General features: G+C 42.9%; 1 protein-coding gene across 3 annotated transcripts in view; it reads left to right on the forward strand.

The window, feature by feature from the left end:
• Positions 1–16,362, forward strand: part of ATP8A1 (ATPase phospholipid transporting 8A1) — a 143,343-nt gene that overhangs the window by 51,946 nt on the left and 75,035 nt on the right. For all 3 annotated transcript variants that reach the window (XM_054163693.1, XM_054163686.1, XM_054163696.1), the window contains 6 exons: positions 2,306–2,394; positions 5,058–5,102; positions 5,989–6,061; positions 8,496–8,601; positions 10,191–10,273; positions 10,646–10,695. In XM_054163693.1, coding sequence (XP_054019668.1) covers positions 2,306–2,394; positions 5,058–5,102; positions 5,989–6,061; positions 8,496–8,601; positions 10,191–10,273; positions 10,646–10,695 — 446 coding nt within the window. The remainder of the gene's footprint in view (positions 1–2,305; positions 2,395–5,057; positions 5,103–5,988; positions 6,062–8,495; positions 8,602–10,190; positions 10,274–10,645; positions 10,696–16,362) is intronic.

Here is a 16,362-nt window from a genome sequence, read left to right on the forward strand (position 1 = left end):
CTGGAGATGGGGAGATTCAGGCTGGACGTGAGGAAGTTCTACACCATGAGAGTGGTGAAGCCCTGGAATGGGTTGTCCAGGGAGGTGGTTGAGGCCCTGTACCTGGAGGTGGTTAAGACCAGGCTGGATGAGGCTCTGGCCAGCCTGATCTAGTGTGGGGTGTCCCTGCCCATGGCAGGGGGGTTAGAACTAGATGATCCTTGTGGTCCCTTCCAACCCTGACTGATACTATGATACTATGTTCAACAAGGCCAAGTGCCAGGCACTGCACTTGTGTCACACCAGCCCCATGGTAAGCTACAGGCTTGTGGGTGTGTGGTTGGAAAGCTGCAACTTGGAGAGGGTCCTGGGGATATTGGTTGGTAGTCAGCAGAACACGAGCCATCAGTGTGCCCAGGTGGCCAAGAAAGCCAATGGCATCCTGGCTTGGATTAAAAGCAGGGACAGGGAGGTGATCATCCTTCTGTATTCAGCATGGTGAGGCCACACCTCAAGTGTTGTGTTCAGTTCAAGGCCCCTCACTACAGGAAGGACATTTTGATGCTGGAGCATGTCCAGAGAAGGGCAACGAGGCTCTGGAAGGGCTTGGAGCATCTGGCCTGTGAGGAGCATCTGAGAGAGCTGGGGGTGTTCAGTCTGGAGAAGAGGAGGTTGAGGGGAGATCTCATTGCTCTCTATGACTACCTGAAGGGAGATTGGAGTGAGGAGGGGGCAGCCTCTTCGTCTTGATGACAAGTGACAGGACCAGAGGGTACGGTTTCAAACTGCACCAGAGGAGGTTCAGGTTGGATATTTGGAAGTATTTCTTGACAGAGAGGGTTCTCAAATATTGGGATGGTCTGCCCAGGGCAGTGGTGGAGTCACCATCCCTGGGGGTGTTAAAGCACTATGTGTACCTGGTGCTTAGGGACTTGGTTTAGTGTTAACCCTTCAGTGCTGGGTCGAAGGTTGGACTGGATGAGCTCTTCCAATCAGATATATTCTATTCTGAACACCACTTTATGTATCAGTGTGCGTGTGGTAAGCACAGAAGTTTGAAGTGTATCATTAAAAACACAAAATCAGAGGAATTCTAAGCAGTAAGGCTGTCTGGGGCACAATTTAGTTTCTATGTATACTCTATGATAGGGTGCAGCTTCAGTTAATAAGGTTCATCACAAACTACTTCATGTCTTCATATATTAATTTTTGTTAAGATTAGATTTGAACTAAATTTAGATATGTCACAGGCACATGTTTCAGCTGCAATTTTTAATCAAAATACTTGAAGCAGCAGTTTCTGGAGAGGAAGGATTTATGATGTTAAGTAAATGGAAAACTTGAAGGAAGGAGAAGGGAACAACTTGTTTGTTATTGCTGTGACTTGGTATTTCTGAACTGTTGTTTTTCTACTAATGTACAAGAGGAGTTTACAAAAGCATTCAGATGCTGTCTTTAACCATGTTGCTTTCTGTCAGAAATGGAGTATTTTAATAGCAAATGCCATTGATCTTCCCCAGTTTCTTGCATTTCAACCACATGTAGAATGAATCACAGAATATTAGGGGTTGGAAGGGACCTCCAGAGATCATTGAGTCCAACCCCCCCTGCCAAAGCAGGATCACCTAGGGCAGGCTGCACAGGAACACATCCAGGCAGGTTTTGAAAGTGTCCAGAGAAGACCTCTCTGGGCAGCCTGTTCCAGGGCTCTGTCACACTCACCATAAAGTGTCTCTTCATGCTGAAGTGGAGCCTCTTGTGTTTCAGCTTGTACCTGTTGTTCCTTGTCCTGTCACTGGGCATCACCAAAAAGAGCTTGGCACCTTCATCTTGACACCCTCCCCTCAGATATTTATAGATGTTGATAAGATCCACTCTCAGCCTTCTCCAGACTAAACAGCCCCAGGTCCCTCAGTCTTTCTTCACAGGAGAGATGTTCAAGTCCCTTCATCATCCTCGTAGCACTCCACTGGACTCTCTCCGGCAGATCCCTGTCTCTCTTGAACTGGGGAGCCCAAATCAGGTCACAGTATTCCAGGTGTGGTCTCACTGGGGCAGAAGAGAGGGGGAGGATAGTTAAGTACACTACCATGCACGGAAACTTAAGCTTAAGCTTTTAAGCTTCCTGACATTTCAGTTGATTGCTGTGTTTGGAAATGGGTATCAAGCCTGTACACCAGCCCTGTTTATGTACTGTTCAGAGTGTTTTCCTATATAGATTGCAGAACTGTTAAAAGTATTTAGTGTGTTGATAGTAATGGATTGGTAATAGATATGTAAATAAGTGCCGAATGTTAGTGTGTAATGAATTTTATCATTCATTTAGGTTAAGTACATCTTTTCTGACAAAACTGGTACCCTGACATGCAATGTCATGCAATTCAAGAAGTGTACTGTGGCAGGAGTTGCTTATGGGTAGGTACTTTTTATATACTTCTCTTTATCTATGTGCCTTTCTTTTCCTCTGCCTGTACATATGTGCCCACAGAGCAATACTCAAATAAACTTATGCCTGGCAACATTTGCAACTAGGAGTCACAGAATCAATATACTCAGAATTCACAGAATCACAGAATCACCAAGGTTGGAAGAGACCTCAAAGATCATCAAGTCCAACCTGTCACCACAGACCTCATGACTAAACCATGGCACCAAGTACCACATCCAATCCCCTCTTGAACACCTCCAGGGACAGTGACTCCACCACCTCCCTGGGCAGCACATTCCAATGGCTAACGACTCTCTCAGTGATGAGCTTTTCTCCTCACCTCAAGCCTAAACTTCCCCTGGTGCAGTCCAACCATCCTGAAGTCAGTTTGCTAGCAGCTATGAAATCTCCCTTAGAAGGGGAATCATCACTTCAATCCTCACCTTTCTTTTTCAATAACAAAAATATGGATTTTAGATAGCAGAGGCTTGCTGCTTTAGCAGGACTTCAGCAGGTATGTCTCAGTCTGTTTGCTGTGGTTACTAAAAGACTGCAAAAAAACCTGTGTCACCGTCTGTGCCCCATGATTTATGTGGGCACATGCTCTTGCACTAAATAATGTGCAGGCTGAACAGGAAGTTAAAAGACTGTAGCATGACCTACGCTACTGTAGCTACCATGCAAGTGGCTTTTACAGATACTGTTTTAGCAGCCTAACTCTAAAAATCAATCTTGCTGTGAAGAAATCTCTTCAAAGAAATGCAACAAACCACTTTTATTATTTCTTTGTAAGCAGCTGCAGACCCCTCTTTCAACAGTTTGTAAAACCCTCCAACTTTCAAGACTGTTTACTCAAAAGGAAAGATCATTACAGCAGTAAGTAGAGCAAAACTGTAAATGCCAGAGTGTGAGATGATGCACCTGGGCTGATCTATGAGGAGAGGCTAAGGGAGCTGGGGTTGTTTAGCCTGGAGAAGAGGAGGCTCAGAGCAGACCTTATTGCTGTCTATAACTCCCTGAAGGGAGATTGTAGCCAGGTGGGGGTTGGTCTCTTCTGCCAGGCAACCAGCACCAGAACAAGAGGACACAGTCTCAAGCTGCACCAGGGGAGGTTTAGGCTCAAAAAGAGGAGAAATTCTTCCCAGAGAGATTGGCCATTGGAATGAGGTGCCCAGGGAGGTGGTGGAGTCACCGTCCCTGGAGGTGTTCAAGAGGGGAGTGGACATGGCACTTGGTGCCATGGTTTAGTTGTCATGAGGTGTTGGGTGACAGGTTGGACTTGATGATCTTTGAGGTCTTTTTCAACCTTATTGATTCTATGATTCTGTGATCTCAGAGCATTCATTAGGAGATATTTAGACACCTCTAGACCTAAGCAGGGATCAGGCAGAGGTTATGAAATTAAATTGTAGACTCATCCTAAAGGTGATGATGGGGCTTTTGTGGCTTTCTCACCTGGATACCTTTGAAAAGCCTAATTTCAGGAGTCTAATCTAGGCTTTCCATTTTGATAAAAACTTAAATCCTTAATGCATTAAACCATACTGATGATTTTTATTTTTAATTAACATTTTTAATTAAACACAGTTCTAACCTTGACATTTCAAATATGTGTATCTATATGTGTGTGTGTGTGTGTGTGTGTGTGTGTGTCTGTATATATCTATATACATATCTTCATTTCAACCACCCAAGCTAATTTTATGACTTCAGCAAAAGTGCTCTGAGCTAACCATTTTAAAATTCTTTGTGTACCAGTTTCTAAGTCTGAAAAAATACTTCAGTGGTAATAAAATCATTCTGTATCTTCATCTGAAGCTGGTACAGTCCAAATGCTGAAAATCCTCCTTTATAAAATCAAAGAGTTAATATATTTTTCAGAAAGAATACCTATTGGGTGTTGGTTTTGCTATAATTTCCAGTTCCCATCCACACCATTTTGAATAGACAGAGACAGATTTTTCTGATGAGCATCACTGTTTAGAAAGCAGAGTTACTCTATACAGTGAATAGGCATTGCAGCATCTCTCATTGCTACTCTAGAGTCACTCTGTCTTTCAGGTTTGATGCAAATAAGTTGGGAAGACAGAAAAGGCTCAAAGTGCCTGTTCCATCTTCTATGGTGCTTCTTAGTAAGCATGCTGTAAGTTGTTAAATACTCAGACTTGTGTCATCACAGGGGCAGGGTCCTTCACGTGCTGTGGCTGCCGTTGTTTATCAGCATTTTGTGAGGTCAGCCAGACAAGCTGCATCAGCATGGCTTCAGATAGTTGAAAAGCAGCCTTTTGTTTAATGAGAAGCTGTAACAATGTGTATATATATGTACTGAAATATAAAGTGAGATTTATAAAGAGGGCTAATGCCTTTATATCTGCTAGGACAAGTTAGGAAACAGACAAACTCTCAGCTGATTTAAAAACACCCCAAAAGGTATTAAGAGTTTATGAAGCCTTAAGAGAAACATCATAGATTTGCAATATTTTATTGCTATCTGAGCACTACCAAAATACCAGTGGAGGTTCATTTAAAATTTCCTAACAATTTAACTTCATGAACTAATTTCTCTTTTTAATACATGATCCAGTTTATTTTAGCCTGTGCGATTCTTTTTCCTCTCCTTCTTTCTGTTCTTTCCTTACTTCTTGTGCAGCCATTGCCCTGAGCCTGAGGATTATAGTATTCCTTCAGAAGATTGGTAAGCTTTAATAATCATTTAGTATGTGGTGTTTGGTGAAGATTCAAACTTAAAACCCATAAGTCAGATTTCTGGAAATAGCCAAATGTGAGATATTTTAGAAGGAAAAGAATAGAATAGAATAGAATAGAATTGAATTGAATTGAATTGAATTGAATTGAATTGAATTGAATTGAATTGAATTGAATTGACCAGGTTGGAAGAGACTTTTGAGATCATCGAGTCCAACCTATCACCCAACACCATCTAATCAACTAAACCATGGCACCAAGCACCCCATCCAGTCCCTTCCTAAACACCTCCAGTGATGGTGACTCCACCACCTCCCTGGGCAGCACATTCCAATGGCCAATCTCTCTGGGAAGAACTTCTTCCTAACATCCAGCCTAAACCTCCCCTGGCACAGCTTGAGACTGTGTCCTCTTGTTCTGGTGCTGGTTGCCTGCGAGAAGAGACCAAACCCCACCTGGTTACAACCTCCCTTCAGGTAGTTGTAGAGAGCAATAAGGTCTGCCCTGAGCCTCCTCTTCTCCAGGCTAAACAACCCCAGCTCCCTCAGCTTCTCCTCATACCCTTAGTCTCTTAAATAATCTCATTCTAGAGATCAAAAGAAGCCACAGTCTTACATTGTAGATTTACTTCTGCTTCATCCTGCATTACCTGAAGTTAGCAGATTTAAGTGTATTTATATAAATCAGAGTTTCTTACAATTAGATGTGAAACAGGTACCTTTTCACTTGACTTTCTCACTGTATGTTGACTGCAGCCTTTACTGTTACAGCCACAAACCAAATTTTGTGTTTTGATCTTAGCATTGGGGATGATTTCTCTATGAGTTGTTAAGAATATGCTAATGTGGATCTTTTTTCTGCTTGATTATTTCTAGGCAGGGCTCACAAAATGGAGAAGAAAAAACATTTAGTGACTCTTCATTACTGGAGAATCTGCAAAGCAATCATGTAAGTTCTATAGAAACAATTGCCATTATCTTGTGAAATCAAACCATTGCTTTCAGAAGGTGAAAAGATTATGGAAAAGAAGGAAAAGAAGTAATTTAGGTTTTTACTCAAAATCAGCATGCCTAGATTCTGAACTGACTAAGGAGCACTACCACCATTGCTGCTTTCTGTCTGTCATTTGTACAAGAGATGTTTTTCCATACTCATGACCAAGACTACTTACCTTTAAACAGTGGAACTGTTAGCTCTCTTTTTGAAGAGTGTAAAGAAATGACTCTTTTCTTGCCTTAATTTTTGTCTTCCCAGGAGGATAATTTCAGGGTAACTAGCAGACAGTGAAGCTTTTTGTTCCTACAAATGGGGCAGTCTGGAATGGAATGGAATGGAATGGAATGGAATGGAATGGAATAGAATAGAATAGAATAGAATAGAATAGAATAGAATAGAATAGAATAGAATAGAATAGAATAGAATAGAATAGAATAGAATAGAATAGAATAGAATAGACCAGGTTGGAAAAGATCTTTGAGATCATTGAGGCCAGCCTATCACCCAACACCATCTAATCAACTAAACCATGGCAACAAGCACCCCATCCAGTCTCTTCCTAAACGCCTCCAGTGATGGTGACTCCACCACCTCCCTGGGCAGCACACTCCAAATGCTGGAGTGCAGCTGTCCAATACAGAGGGGGCTCTAAGACTTACCTGATATTTTCAGTGCTAGACTGTTTGGAGGAGATTACTGGTATTGTCTAAAGAATCTTCACTGAGCTGATTCACAGATAGTTGAATCATGAAAGTTTTATGGTAGATATATAGTATTAAGTATAGGTAATATGAGCATCCAAGCTATAAAAATGCATCTGTGTACATCTTAAAATTAAGAATCCAGGCACACATTGAAGCACAGGTTTCACCACTGCATGTTAAATGTATTCTGATGGGCTTTGCAATAGAATCTGTAATTCAGCCTTCTGAATACATCTTGGAGGGTTTGGGGATCCTCAGTGGAAGAGGACAGGAATCTGCTCCCATCAGTGCACTATGGATTTAAGTTATGTTTTCAGATATTATCATATTTTTATAGAGTAATTGTAATGCTGTCTTCATTGTTCACATTGTTAGTCTGCTGCTGATATGAAATACTGTAAATATGCTACAAGAACACTTGGTTGATGTGGCATCTTTGATCTTCTGTAGGGGGAATGGTGGGATTTTTGAGCAACCACTCAGGAGTCAGTGCAGTCATTTTGTACTTTTCTGCTGTACTTACAAGGTTATTAGCTGTATTCTTAAAAACCAATCAGCTGTTATGCTTATCTACACCCTTTCCCCCTCTTTTGGCTAAATCGTTGAAAACTGGATCAGCTTTGCAGATTTTGAAGTGACTGAGTCACTCATCTAAAGATCTTCCTTTAAAAGCTGTTTGCCTGACCTTGGTGCATTTTTGATTTGATCTTCAGGTTCAGTTGCTACATCATAGCATCATAGAATTGTTAAGGATGGAAGGGACCTCAAGGATCATCTAGTTCCAACTCCCCCTTCCATGGGCAGGGACACCTCACACTACAGCAGGTTGCTCAGAGCCACATCCAGCCTGGCCATAAAAACCTCCAGGGATGAAACTTCCACCACCTCCCTGGGCAACCTGTGCCAGTGTCTCACCATCCTCATGGGGAAGAACTTCGTAACATCCAATCTCAATCTACCCATTCCTATTTTTTTTCCATTCCCCCTAGTCCTATCACTCCCTGACACCCTGAGAAGTCCTTCACCAGCTTTCTTTTAGCCCCCTTCAGATACTGGAAAGCCACAATTAGGTCTCCTCAGAGCCTTTTCTTCTCCAGACTAAACAGCGCCAGTCCCTCAGTCTGTCCTCATAAGAGAGCAGCTCCAGCCCTCTGATCATCCTCCTGGCCCTTCTCTGGAGATGTTCCAGCACGTCCAGATCCTTCCTGTAGTAAGGGCTCCAGAACTGGTCACAGTACTCCAGGTGGGGTCTCACCAGAGTGGATTCTTGAAAGGTGTTGTCAGATAAAATATTAGACAAAAAGGAACATTTCTACTGAAAACAACAACAATCAAAGAGACTTCAGTGAATAAAGTGCAACTCATTCAGACTTACCTTCTGTATAAAATACTTATATGAGTTATTCTATGTTTCTGGTTATGTACTTTTGATTGTTATGGTAGCAAATGCCACTTAATTTTTTCTATACATCTGGTGCCAAAGTACAGCAGCAAAAAGCTATTCTGAATGCTGAAAGCATGGCGCAGGTAATGCATCTTTTATTTAGTTGTTGCTAGTTTCTAAAGAAGTGAGGAAAAACCTTCCATTAACTTTTTCTTGACTAACATTTGTCAATATGGTTACTTTTCAGTTAGTTACTGCTCAAATGATTAATCATGCTCTGACTTTTTTCTTTCCTTAGCCAACTGCACCTATAATATGTGAGTTTTTGACAATGATGGCAGTGTGTCATACTGCAGTTCCAGAGAGAGAAGGTGATAAAATTATATATCAGGCAGCATCTCCAGGTGAGAATCAAATACTTCAGTGAGCTTACAGGCTTTTATCAACTCAATAAGCAAATTTTATTCAAAGATTGTTGGTTTTTTGAAGTCTCATGCAAAATTTAAACAAAAAAGCAAACATATCCCTCAAAAAAAGAACCAAATAGAATAGAATAGAATTAACCAGGTTGGAAAAGAACTTGGAGATCATCAAGTCCAACCTATCACCCAACACCATCTAATCAACTAAACCATGGCACCAAGCACCCCATCCAGTCTCTTCCTTAACACCTCCAGGGATGGTGACTCCACCACCTCCAATGGCACATTCCAATGGCCAGTCTCTCTTTCTGTGAAGAATTTCTTCCTAACATCCAGCCTAAGCCTCCCCTGGTGCAGCTTGAGACTGTGTCCTCTTGTTCTGGTGCTGGTTGCCCAAGAGTAGAGACCAACCCCCACCTGGCTACAACCTCCCTTCAGGGAGTTGTAGACAGCAATAAGGTCTCCCCTGAGATGTCAGTTAAAAGCAGTTTTGTCAGGAAAAAAATATTTAGACTTTTCTAATTTGCTTCAGAAAATACATATGGATGTGCTGTGGATTGTAGAAGGGGGAAGGTTGATTAGCCACACAGCATTCCTAAGGTGTTGTCAGATTGCTGGAAGCCTGAAGGAGCTGCTCGAATGCAAATAGAAATCAAACCAGGAGACAGATTGATGTCCTTGCTTGTGAACCTCTTCTGTACTTGGTAACCATGGTAGTGATGCAGAACAAAGGCTGTGCCTGTAATAAAATGTGAAAAAGAAATGCTGTTAATGGGATAAAAGTTGTGATAAGTTCTACTAGAGAGTGAGAAAAGATTAGAGTGCAAAGGGTCTGGTTCAAGCCTGCTGTGGTTCACAGACAATTTTTGAACTCAGGAAATTAAGAAGCAAGGCAAAATGATTAAAATATGCTCAGCAGAGCTGAGCAAATGTATTGTAACAAGTTATGATGGAAGAAGTCACACAGAGCACAGAATCTCCAGTTTTCATCTTCCCTGTCTGCCCCAGCTCCTCAGAGGCTATGTCTATATTCTGTCCTTCAGCAATAAGAATACAAGGGCAAAGGCAGAGCCATAAATAAAGGTAACTGAGCCATGGCAATGTTTTATTGGGCATTGTGAGCAAGTTTCATTCTGACACCCTGAGCCATTTGGAGAGAACTGATGCTTATGGGAGACTGGGTTGCTGCTTGAACTGTTTCCTGAATGTAGGCATTGAAGTTACCTATAATTTACAGGAATGGCTTATCACTCCTCTCTTGTAAAACAGAGCTTGCACGGAAATAAATGTACCTTGTCCAGTGCCCCACTGAGAAAGGTGGCTGTCTAGATGCTTTGAAGAAGATGTTCTTGTTCCTTTGGGGACTTATTTTCTCTGAGTTATAAACTCATTTTATCCGTTTCATCAGGAGAAACAGAGTTCTTTCCAGCCCCACATTCAATCTGAAATATCCTTAAAGGAGAAAGGAAGTCAAAATTAGAAGAGCTTGGACTGTGTCCATTAAATCAATGGGCTAAACTTAACAGTTGCTGTCTGGTACCCCTGCAAAATAACTAATTGACTTATTGCAGATGAAGGAGCATTGGTCAGAGCAGCCAGGCATCTTCGTTTTGTATTCACTGGGAGGACACCTGACTCAGTAATCATAGAGACTGTAAGTACATTGAAATAACACTATCATTTGCTGTATATACTCTTCACAGAATCACAGAAACATTCAGGTTGGAAAAGACCCTCAGGATCACCAAGTCCAACCATTAACCCTACTCTGCAATGTTCACCCCTAAACGATAGCCCCAAGCACCACATCCAAACCACCTTTAAACACATCCAGGCTTGGGGACTCCACCACCTCCCTGGGCAGCACATTCCAATCCCTGACCACACTTTCTGTGAATTTTTTTTTTCTTGCTGTATTGAAGAATTTCTAAGCTTCATGATAAATTTTTAAATGCAATGTTGGAGTTGGGGCATTTTTGCATTATTTTTCACTGATTTTGTTTGTTTGCTTGTTTGAATTCTTCAGCTGGGACAGGAAGAGAGATATGAACTGCTAAATGTCCTGGAATTTACAAGGTAAACAACATGTTGTGCACTTTTTTGTGAAAATAATTCATTCATTTCTCTTCTGGGTAAAAAAGTTTTCATGTTTTATATTTGTACAGGCAAACTATGCAGGTGGCATAGAACCATAGAATTGTTATGGATGGAAGGAACCTCAAGGATCATCCAGATCCAACCCCCCTGCCATGGGCAGGGACACCTCACAATACAGCAGTTTGCTCAGAGCCACATCCAGCCTGGCCTTAAAAACTCCAGGGATGAGGTTTCCACCACCTCCCTGGGCAACCTGTTCCAGAGTCTCACCACCCTCATGGGGAAGAACTTCTTCCTGACATCCAACCTGAATCTACCCAGTTCTATGTTTTTTTTCTATTCCCCCAAGTCCTGTCACTCCCTGACACCCTCAAAACTCCCTCCCCAGCTTTCTTGTAGCCCCCTTCAGATACTGGAAGGCCACAATTAGGTCTCCTGGGAGCCTTCTCTTCTCCAGACTGAACAGCCCCAACTCCCTCAGTCTGTCCTCATAGGAGAGCAGTTCCAGCCCTCTGCTCGTCCTCGTGGCCTTTCTCTGGACACATTGTAGCACCTCCAGATCCTTCCTGTATGTGATCATAGTACAGGCAAAGCAGTTCAGTTGATCAAGATCACACTTCTAATTTTATTGTAAAACATTTTCAGAGGCATTTTTTTTCCTGTTGCCTCATTTTTGGCTAATATCTTTCACTTTTGCACAAAGACTGAAAAAAAGCCTTTGTCTCAAAACTTCAAAAAGTGACATGAGAGGACAGTATAGGAAAGTACTTAACTTACAGAATACAGAATTAACCAGCTTGAAAAAGACCTTTGAGATCATCAAGTCCAGTCTATCACCCAACACCATCTAATCAACTAAACCATGGCACCACATGCCCCATTCAGTCTTTCCCTAAACACCTCCAGTGATGGTGACTCCACCACCTCCCTGGGCAGCACATTCCAATGGCCAAGCTCTCTTTCTGGGAAGAACTCCTTCCTAACATCCAGCCTAAACCTCCCCTGGTGCAGCTTGAGACTGTGTCCTCTTGTTCTGTTGCTGGTTGCGTGGGAGAAGAGACCAACCCCCTCCTGGCTACAACCTCCCTTCAGGTAGTTGTAGAGAGCAAGAAGGTCTCCCCTGAACCTCCTCTTCTCCAGGCTAAGCAACCCCAGCTCCCTCAGCCTCTCCTTGTAGGGCTTATGATGGTACCCATAAGAAAATCTGGATGTAGTTTCACTTATTATGTAAATTTGTTTATATTTTGTCCATGTATGGAGTCTGTGTTCTAGGTGTTCATGTGGGCCCTTTGCTGACTTTGGCACAGGATGGGGAAGGGATTTGCATGTAGAGGAAGCTCTATTTTTTGTCCAGGAGTGATTGTTTCTAATTGTGCCTGCGGAAAGCGATTGTTGTTTTCCTTCCTGTCCTTTTATGTTTCCCTTGAGCTTAGCTAAAGAAGCAAAGAAAGACCAAAAAAATAAGCATCCAAAGCACTACTAGAGAGGCAGGCTGAAGTTGTATATGTAGATGGGGTGAAAAGAAAGTAATAGTTGCTTGTAATTGCAAGAGTAGTGCTCAATAATGTGAAACAGAAAAGGAGAATCACCGCAGGAAAAAACAAATCACATTCAAAACTCTGAACTTCACTTTCTGTTGCATTATTTTTTAATGACTACTTGCAGCTAATGTTGAGTTTGTGTATTGTAGAGGACACACTTGACATTTTTCAGCTGTATGCCACAGTTCAATTTGTCTGTAGGCACTTCTTTCACTTTCTCTTCTGCAAGGTTATAGCAAGTACACAGCACAAAATCTGTTCTTAGTTTGGCACCTGCGGAAGTTTATACTGCATCCATGGAGTAGTAGTGAAGGATTCCTGCATTGGTTTGGCGGTTGGATCCTTGTCTTGATTTCATAGATGTTTTAAAACTTAGGTGACAGTCTGAAATTTTAATTTAGACAGTGATACTTTATGGAGAAAGGAGAATTGCTTTTAAATCTTCACCTCTGGAGGATTAAGTTTTTCTGGTGGACAGCAATCGCCCAACTTTACTAAACATTCCATTTTTATAGCTGGTTTTGTTCTTATTCTGCAACATCCCCGTGTTGCAGTGATACTTTATGGAGAAAGGAGATTTTTTGCTTTAGTTTTGCTTGGAACTGACATGCTGGAAGCACTAGAGGTCACCCTTGATCCACAGCAGGAGAAATTTTGGCACCAGAACATAACACCACTCGTTTGGGTAGGAGCATGTACCTTCAGAGGAGCAATATGTAGAGATTAAACTACAGATTTAAGAGTTTCTAGGTGTTCCAGGTTTTTCCCAGGAAAAAAAAAACAGTGCACTACCACCTTCCACAACAAGCCAGGTAATACTCCTCCTACAAGGAGAGTGCAACAGTGCCAACACATGCTAGAGCAGTCTGTCCGAGAAGTATATTGCAGAAGCAGAAGTTGTAGGAGTGCTTGGTAGAGTTGTCTTGTATGGCATTTTATCTTGACAGTGATTATAGATATAGTGCAATATGTTAATAATAGTTTTTTCATAGCTCTCAGTATAACTGGCAGGTGAGCATACATAAAGCAACTGCTAATCATAGAATCACAGAATCATAGAATCAATAAGGTTGGAAAAGACGTCAAAGATCATCAAGTCCAACCTATCACCCTTGAACACCTCCAGGGATGGTGACTCCACCACCTCCCAGGGCAGCATATTCCAATGGTTAACAACTCTCTCTGGAAGAACTTTTTCCTCACCTTGTCCCTAAACTTCCCCTGGCACAGCTTGAGACTGTGTCCTCTTGTTCTGGTGCTGATTGCCTGGAAGAAGAGACCAACCCCCACCTGGCTACAACCTCCCTTCAGGTAGTTGTAGACAGCAATAAGGTCTCCCCTGAGCCTCCTCTTCTCCAGGCTAAGCAACCCCAGCTCCCTCAGCATCTCCTCATAGGGCTGTGCTCAAGGCCTCTCACCAGCCTCATTGCCCTTCTCTGGACACCTTCAAGAGTCTCAATGTCCTTCTCAAATTGAGGGGCCCAGAACTGGACACAGGACCCTAGGTGTGGCCTAACCAGTGCTGAATACAGGGGCACAATGACTTCCCTGCTCCTTCTGGCCACACTATTCTTGATGCAGGCTGGGCTGCCATTGGCCTTCTTGGCCACCTGGGCACACCGCTGACAGTTTTTCTTAAAAGATCAAATAGTATCTTGATGACTTGTGCTAACACTCAGATGCCACAGCTGCTGTGGTGCCCTAAACTCAAGGAAGTGGAGAGTTGTTCAGACCCTCTGCTGTTCAGGGTTCAGGAATTCTGCCATGTTGTACCCATTCTTGTGTTCTGTCACTGGAACTGCAACAAACAGAATCACAGAATCACAGAAACATTCAGGCTGGAAAAGACCCTCAGGAACACCAAGTCCAACTGATAATCCTAGTCCACAAAGTTCAGCCCTAAACCATATCCCCAAGCACCACATCTAAATGAGCATTAAATACATCAAGGGCTGGAGACTCAATTACCTCCCTGGGCAGCACATTCTGATCCCTGACCACTCTTGCTGGGAATTTTTTTTTCCTAAGATCCAGTCTAAACCTACCCTGCTGCAGCTTGAGGCCATTCCCTCTTGTTCTAGCACTAATTACCCAAGAGAAGAGACCAGCACCAGCCTCTCCACAGCATCCTTTCAGATAGTTCGAGAGAGAAGGAAGTCTCCCCTCAGCCCTCTTTTCCAAACTAACCAGCCCCAGCTCCCTCAGTTGCTCCTCATAAGATTTATTCTCCAGGCCCTTCCCCAGCTTCCTTGCCCTCCTCTGCACTGGCTGCAGCACCTCCACATCTCTCTTGTGTTGAGGTGCCTAAAACTGGACACAATACTCGAGGTGTGGACTGACCAGAGCTGAGTACAAACCACAAAAAAACCACAGCTGTCTCTTGGGACCCAAAACCAACTCCTAGGGTGTGTGCCTATGAGGCAGAGGAAGGCAAGGCACTATATCAGTTAACAATCCAGAAGCAGAACCCTCTTGCTTACTGTCATCCCTGTGCTGACTGTGTGCATTGCCTTTCCACCTGGTCCCAACTGCAAAGATGACCATGAGCTTGAGCATGTGATGGTTTGTTTCACTCAGCATAAGCCATGTCTGCTATCAGTGCACAAATTGCACATCAGTCTTTGCATCAACGTGTCGTTACCAGCAGTGCTGCTGAATGAGGTATTGACTTGTATCTGCTTGTTTTCTGAAAGGAATGAATTGAATTTTTAGCACCAGAATTAATTTCACTGGCAAGTATTGAGTGGTAGCAATAATATCTCAATATCTGGAGTGTGTACCATCTATTGACTTTAATGTCTACTTTTCATCTTTATCCCTGGGGCACACTTCCAACACTCAAGCAGAAACCGTCTGTGACAGTTACAGAGTAAAGCTTCTTGTCTAAAACCTGAACAGTTCTGATTTAGGATGCCAATGTATTTACCTGAAATACAGCACTAGCTTGGCTGTTTCCCTGTCTGAGCAGTTGTATGACTAATTCATGTTGCTTTGGCTCTTGTACTGGGCAAACAGAAGGCCTCTTTCTAGAGCTTCTGAGACCTTATCTCCTCCCCATCATTCAGAAACACTGATTCTGTTTTGCAACTGAAGGCTGATACTTCTAAATGTAGAAGAAGAATGGGCAGCTGACAGAGGAGGCACCAAAACCTCTGTAGCAGTGTTGCTTCCTGTGATGGTGTGAAGAAAATTCTGGCTTTCACCTGAGACAGATTTGAAAGTGATAAGGGCCCCTCAAGCCTGGAAATGGCAAATCTTGTGACTGAGAGAGATATTTTTGTCCCTCTGAGATGTTTCTGCCCATCTGTAATCCCATGGCAACTCCTTGGGAATTGCAGCTATTCTGCCTCCTCATCACAATCCCAAGTACACGCAGCCTGTGGATGTACGGAATCACAGAATGGTCTGGGTTGGGAGGGACCTCCAAAGGTCATCCAGTCCAATATCCTCTGCAATAAGCAGGAGCATCCTCACTTGATCAGGATACTCTGTTGAGCCTCACCTTGCGTATCTCCAAGGATGGGGCCTCAGCTACCTCCCTGGGCAGCCTGTTCCAGTGTTCTACTACCCTGATGGTAAAGAACCTGTTCCTGACATCCAATCTAAATCTGCCCTTCTCCATTTTGAAGCCATTGCCCCTTGTCCTATCATTCCAGGCCTTAGTAAACAGTCTCTTTCCATCCTTCTTGGAGGTCCCCTTCAGGTACTGGCAGGCTGCTATTAGGTCTTCCTGGAGCCTTCTCTTCTCCAGGCAGAACAATCCCAGCTCCCTCAACCTATCCTTGTAGCAGAGGTGCTCCAACCCCCTGATCATTCTGGTGGCCCTCCTCTGGACCTGCTCCATCAGGTCCATGTCCTTCCTATATTGAGTACTCCAGAGCTGGATGCAGTTATACAGATGTGATGGCAATGGCTTTGCACAATTCCTCAGCACACAAGGACACATAGGCTTTACTTTCTTAGTTTATTACAGAGTATTACAAATGACCACTAGTAAAGTGAGTGTACTCGTAACTAATAAAGCACACACATTTTAATAGTAGCAGCAATTGATAGTAGCAGCAAGTACATACTTCCACATACCACACGTTGCTACGAAATTATC

Source organism: Dryobates pubescens, chromosome 1 (assembly GCF_014839835.1).
Source record: "Dryobates pubescens isolate bDryPub1 chromosome 1, bDryPub1.pri, whole genome shotgun sequence".
Classification (NCBI taxonomy): Eukaryota; Metazoa; Chordata; class Aves; order Piciformes; family Picidae; genus Dryobates; species Dryobates pubescens.